The sequence below is a fragment of the Muntiacus reevesi genome, chromosome 4 (genome assembly GCF_963930625.1).
Source record: "Muntiacus reevesi chromosome 4, mMunRee1.1, whole genome shotgun sequence".
Lineage (NCBI taxonomy): Eukaryota > Metazoa > Chordata > Mammalia > Artiodactyla > Cervidae > Muntiacus > Muntiacus reevesi.
This window is the reverse complement of record NC_089252.1, coordinates 53,668,339-53,674,399: the sequence shown is the minus strand read 5'-3', so window position 1 is coordinate 53,674,399 and position 6,061 is coordinate 53,668,339. Positions and strand designations below refer to the sequence as shown.

At 46.4% G+C, this 6,061-nt stretch overlaps 1 protein-coding gene across 2 annotated transcripts in view; it reads right to left on the bottom strand.

Annotated features, from left to right (window-relative positions):
• Positions 1 to 214: 214 nt before the first annotated feature.
• WDR7 (WD repeat domain 7) overlaps positions 215 to 6,061 on the bottom strand; it is a 331,772-nt gene continuing 325,925 nt past the window's right edge. For both annotated transcript variants that reach the window (XM_065932803.1, XM_065932802.1), the window contains one exon: positions 215 to 3,409. In XM_065932803.1, coding sequence (XP_065788875.1) covers positions 3,206 to 3,409 — 204 coding nt within the window. In that variant the 3' untranslated portion in view covers positions 215 to 3,205. The remainder of the gene's footprint in view (positions 3,410 to 6,061) is intronic.

Here is a 6,061-nt window from a genome sequence, read left to right as displayed (position 1 = left end):
ATCAGAAAAGAACTACAGTCACTACTTACATGTCTAACCCTCTGTGAGCAATGATGACCTATTTTGTTCTCTTGCTTTTTCCTGAAAACCAATTACACCCTTTACCTCAGGGATTCAAATTCAACTCCAAACGGAATATTAAGTGAAATGGATTTAATGATCTCGGCCCAGCCCCCCACACCAGGGCAGCCAACCGATGTCATCAAATCTGACGAGATATAATTTGGTACAATTAACAGTTTATTTAGGAGCAATTTAGGGTGGAGATAAAGCAACACGTATGCAATTCCCCTGCCCAAGCCACAGAGGGTGCCGTGGAGTCTTGGTAGGAGAGTTTGGTCATCACTTCCACAGTCCTGGAGGACTCCTCCACGCTCTGGCCTCCTCTGTGCGCAAGTTCACCTTTCTGGAAGCTGGCTTTCCAGGGAAATGAATAACCAAACAGAAATAGAAGGCTTAATTTAGTACCAAAGGTGGGGGAGGGGAGGATTTCAATGGAGAATGCTTAAAAAGAATGCACAATGTTTTTAATGAGAAAAACAACCTTCGGTACAGTTCAGTTTTATTTTAACACACATCTGTACACAGGGACAGTCAGCACATTTAGAACCTGTTAAGTGGCGTCATCAGGAGGCATCTCCAGAGGCAGACGTTTTACTTCACGCGCTGGACGCAGTGAGTTCAAGCATCACGTTTTCACACAGGTGTCCCGACGCGGCATCGCAAGCTTGGACATTACCAGTGAAGCTACGCATACATGTCTCTATGTTTACAAGGGCAGGTCCAAGTACAGCGCCAACAAAATCAGGAAGACACCAGAAGCGCACGCTGGGATGACAACATAAGCTGACCTCAGTGCTGAGACGTCTGCGCTGTGATGGAGTCTGCAGCTGTGGTTGTTCAAAGAGTCAGGGAGAGATGTGTGGGAACGAGAATGCAAATGCTCGTGAAGCAGTTAGAGGTGACTGTCTAACCGGCAGCCACCGTCCACCTCGGCGTCCTACGACGGCCAGGTTCTGCCCGCCGGCAGTCACGGCCGCCTTTGCAGCCGGGGTGTGGGGTGGGCCGAGCCCCACCGCCCAGCCCCTCACAGCTTTCTTCTAAACCTCGTTGGGGTGTGCGCTCTGTTCTTTGGGGGTGGCCTGCCCACAAGTCTCACACCTTCCTCCTGACGCAGTGAGCATATTGTTTTTTCAAAAAAAAAAAATCTCTAAAGTATATCTGTACTTCATCATTCCAAAGCAGCTTTGTAGTCTAGAATAAGTTAATCTTCATTTCAGTTCATAAGGTAAACATGGGCTGGGTATTTGCACTGAAGACTCGGGAAAATCACGAAAAATGAGAGCCCCCCGTGATCTCCTTGGGTTTTTCTGTCTCTATCGCACACAAGAGCACGCTCACCAGACCAACCAAGCCTACGCAGTATAGTTCTTAGTTTCTTCCTGGGAAGCTACATGTATAATCTTTAAATTTACAATGTACATGCATGTGGCATAAATTCACTTTTGAAGAACACCTAAAGGCTAAAACCAAGGTATGGGATGGGTTTGCCATCAATAGACATGACATACGTCTTATCGCTATGAAAGAGGTGTTCTAGGGGACTTGATTTCCTAACATGTTCTTTAGAAGTCTGTTTCAATAAAACAACAGCTGTATTTGTTCCTGAACTGTGATCATACTTTTCTGAATATTATATGAACTCTGTCAACCTTGGTTTTTTTAAATTAGATGCTCCTTCTATCACTTTGGTTCCTTTGTAAACTTCATGTTTTTTTTCCTGAATTTAAAAAACTGTTTTATATTTTTGTATTTAATAAACCATTTTGCCTGATTAACCAATCAACAGCCAACCAGCCAAATTCCCAACTATATACAGATCAAGGCTGTTAGGAGCAAGTCATCCAAAATATTATTTTATGGATTTTTTTCCCCCATTACTATGAGCAAAGAACCAGCATAATCTGACAGGAGAAGAAAGTGCCCTAGTTACAGCTTCCTTAGAAGTGCGATGAACACCCTCACTGCAGTGCTTGTTCAGATTGGCTGAGAGCCCCACAGGTGTACAGAGAGCCGGCCCTTCCTGTCCTCTGCCATTTTATACCAGGGACTTGAGTACATGTGGACTCCGGTATCCTCGGGGGTCCTAGAACTGACTCCCTGCAGATACTGAGGGTGGCTATATACTCCTGAAGCCTGTGCCATAGTTAATGATTTTCTAGGACACTTGTTTAAAGAAATGTTGTCTTGGTTTTCCTTTAACTGGCCAGTAGTGGTTTGAAGGCTGAATTGTAACTATTACATGATAGCTGACATATGGGAACTGCAGGTCTGTGAAGTTCTGGAAGGAAGGGGTAAGCTCTTTCTTAAAAAGATCTGTAGCTATAGACACAAGAATCTTCTTTCCAGGTGTATGCTATGCTTCCAAACTCAGTTCTTTATGACAAAAGTCCATTTCAGAGATTAGTTCTAGTAACTGGATGATTATATTAACTAGATCGTCAGTAGTGATGATTTTGATTTTTAACTACTAAATATAGCATCACTTGAGCAGGATATGAGCATTTTGGAAGGCTGGGTGTCCAGGAAACTATTCTCCAGGAAAATCTGTGTGTGTCTGTGTGTGTATTTTCTCATTAATTGCCAATTGGTTAGGTGTTACTAAAGAAGGTAGTGGCTAAACCCTAGGAAATTGGATTGAGTAATTTCCGAGCAATCTCCCAGAAAGGAAAAAAAAAAGAGAGAGAGATCATGTAAACACAGAATCCTTCTGGTAAACGATAGCATCTTTTAGGAAATCCAAAGGAAAATAGTATCAATGATTAGGACTGCCACACGACCATAAAACCCAATGTCGGAACGACCAGGTCCCCACCGCGTTCGGAGGTGGGGTTCAGCGCTCGGAAACTGCTGATCTGGGCTGGCAGTGCAATCACAGTGGTTATTGATTTTCGGGCTTCCGGCGCACCGAGCAACAGGACCCAGCCGCCCCTCCCGGTGCGGGGTTGGGGGTGGCGGGGAGACAGCCTGGGGACACGGCGGCCGTCCTGTGGGGCCGCGGGCCGCCCCAGTCCGTGGGGGCGGGGGCGGGAGGACACAGACCCCGCTGCTCCTGGTGACCCCGGCGCGGGGTGGGGGGCGGGCGCCGAGGGAGGGGGGACTCTGGGCTTGGAGACCTGGGGGACAGAGCTCGCGGCCCGCAGCCCTAGACCATGAAGCGGTGCTCCTTGCCGTCGTGGGCCATGAGGATGACGTTGCGGTTGGACGTCCAGATGAGCCGGGCCAGCCGCAGGGCGTTGTGCGAGCCGGGGGAGGCGGGCTGCACCGGGGGCACCTGGTAGGTCTTGATGCAGCGCAGCTGGGGTGCCGAGTTCAGCATGCCGATGCTCCCCAACAGGGACGTGTTCATCTGGGGGGACACAGGGACAGGGGGCACGCAAGTCACCGGAGGAGCCGCTGCCCCTTCCCCGCCGCGTGAGACGGGCCCCAGGGACACAGCCCTGTGGTCACCTTCTCCTCCGTCCCTGGATTCAGGGTCATGTAAGGGTTGATTCTCAACCTCTGAAGGGCTCCTTCCAGTGTGATTTGAAATTGTTCTGATGCTGTTACAGAAAATGCATAAATCCAGAGAAATTTTACCTTCTGGGTAGAACTGGACAGCAGGAGAGCCATCCATCTTTTTTTTTTCCTCTCTTTTTTAATGGCACTTCCTACTGTGGCAGGGTTGTCCCCATTTTTTATTTTTTAGGCTGCACAGCATGTATGATCTTAGTTCCCCCCCCAGGGATGGAACCCGAACCGCTTGCACTGGAAGTGCCGAGTCTTAACCATTGGACCTCCAGGGAAGACTTCCCCCTTCCCCCCAACCATTTTTATGAAGGGAGCTAAGCGATATGTTTTAATAAAATGGTTCAATCAGACAGTACTTGGAAACCGCGGGTATTTCAAATGGCAGGCTTCTGGCTCTTTAGTAACAGTGCTCCCTGCACCCCTGCAGAATGAGCCCCGAAGACCAGTCTGGGGCCTTGGTTGGAGAAAATGAAGTGAAGTGAAGTAGCAGACAGAATAACAGGTGAACCAGATCGAAACTCAAAACTCACTGCCTTTCCCAGCTCCACTGACCACATCTTCCCTCCTCACCTGCTTTAAACACATTCAGTTTCTGGAAAGCTCTAGTTTATTTCGAAGGAAAAAGCAAGAATCAACCACTTCTCAACACTGCATGTGGGGCCCCCTGCTCTGCTGCTAAAAAGAGCACGCTCTAATGCCTTATTTGCAGGGTGTGCTCCATCAGGTGGTGATTTCTGCCTTTTCTGGGTGGTTTTTCTGACTCTGACTGGAATTTGAGGTTCTCTTCATCCATTCATGTAAATGGAAAATAATGTGGAGATTGAGGCTCATGAACAACTGTGCCTTCAGGTCAAAGTACTGAATGCTGAATGGCAGTTATCTAAGTGAACTGTCATCTGAGCGACTGAGTCTGATGAAACCTTTAGCTTCTAAGTATTACTTAACACTTTCGGTATTCATCTTTGGTGCTACTGACCCACGAGTCCCGTGGCAGGCACACGACGGCCAGGTCAGGAACGTGGTCTTGGAAATGACGTTGGTTTTGCCCTGATCTGTGTGCCCACTTCTCTTCAGCAGCACCTCCACCCGCATGGACGTGACACCCGGATTTGTGGGGGGCATGCAGACGATGCTCCTGTGTCCAGAGGACTGACACGGGAAACTGGGCAGCCCCTAGGACACTGAGGTGGTTACTGCCCTGTGTCTGGATCACTGCAAACCAGAAGCCATTCCTTTCCCTGGCCCTTCTCAGCAGCGGGATGGTGTCAGGGGGTGTAAATCACACCATCTCTGGCAGGACGCGTGCAGGCTCTGCTGACATTTTCACAATTTAAATCATCTTGAGTAATAACCCTTTTAAGATGACTAATGTTACTGATTTTCCTGCATTAATAATAGTGCCGAACACAACACAGAGGTGAAAAAAAATCACTAGTGTACGAGGTCACATTTTAAAACCAAATGTATGATTATCATTAACTCTTTCTGTTAAGGGACGGCTAACATTTCAAGCCAGGCAGTGCCTTCCGGCCTCTTCTTAGGGGCTTTTTCCTGTGTTCTCTCCCTTTCCTAGAAACTCCATAAAAGATAAAATCCAGGGCCTTATTTTTTTCTGGAGATCCCCAAATAGTTTAAATACAAATAATGATGGTGAGCTTGATTTGCTAGTTCTCACAGGTACAAAGAGTAACAGACCATCATCATTTACTTCTCTTACAGAACAGATCCAAACGATCCCGCAAACCGCTGGTTAAAATGAACTGGCATCAACAGGCATACAGTGCTTTTAAAAAAAAATCTAATTTCTCAGTTGATAAATAACTACAAAGTATTTTTCATTCTTTATGGATTTTCTATGAAAATATGTAGGAGGCTTGATTTCTGCTGGTGGCTCAAAATGCTAGGGGCGTCCAATAGGCTCAGACACAGCCTTATTTTTTAATTCCTTCCTTCCGGTTTAGCCATGGACAAGAAATAGGTTGAAGGCGAAAGGGGATAGGAAGAGAATCTCTTACCGGAATGCGATGGATGGAAAGATTTCCCCCCCAAAATCCCATGATTATATCTGGGTTCTCCTTAAAAGTTGAGCCATCCTTCAAATGACTGATGGATGCCTTTGGTAGGGTTGAACAGCCTTCCTGCCTCAGAACAGGGCTACGTGAAATTCTGCAGAGTATATAACGATGATGGTAGAAAACAGTTGGAAAGATAAATATTCTCATGTTAACTATAATTTGGTGTTCTTCAGTCCATCCTTTTCCTATGATCTCTTTAAATAAGAGAGGAACCCAAAGTAGTGAGGGTGGGTATTAATTTTTCCAAAAAGTTCCATAAAAGAACCGTCACCAAAACAAGTAGTCATTCTGTAATTCAATACCAATATTTTCTTGACCAGAGACTGGCTACAAATTATGCTAATCTGAGTCTTGAATGAATGAAAACTCCATGGAATTATATTTGGTCACCTTAGCATTTTTCTTTACTTCCAAGA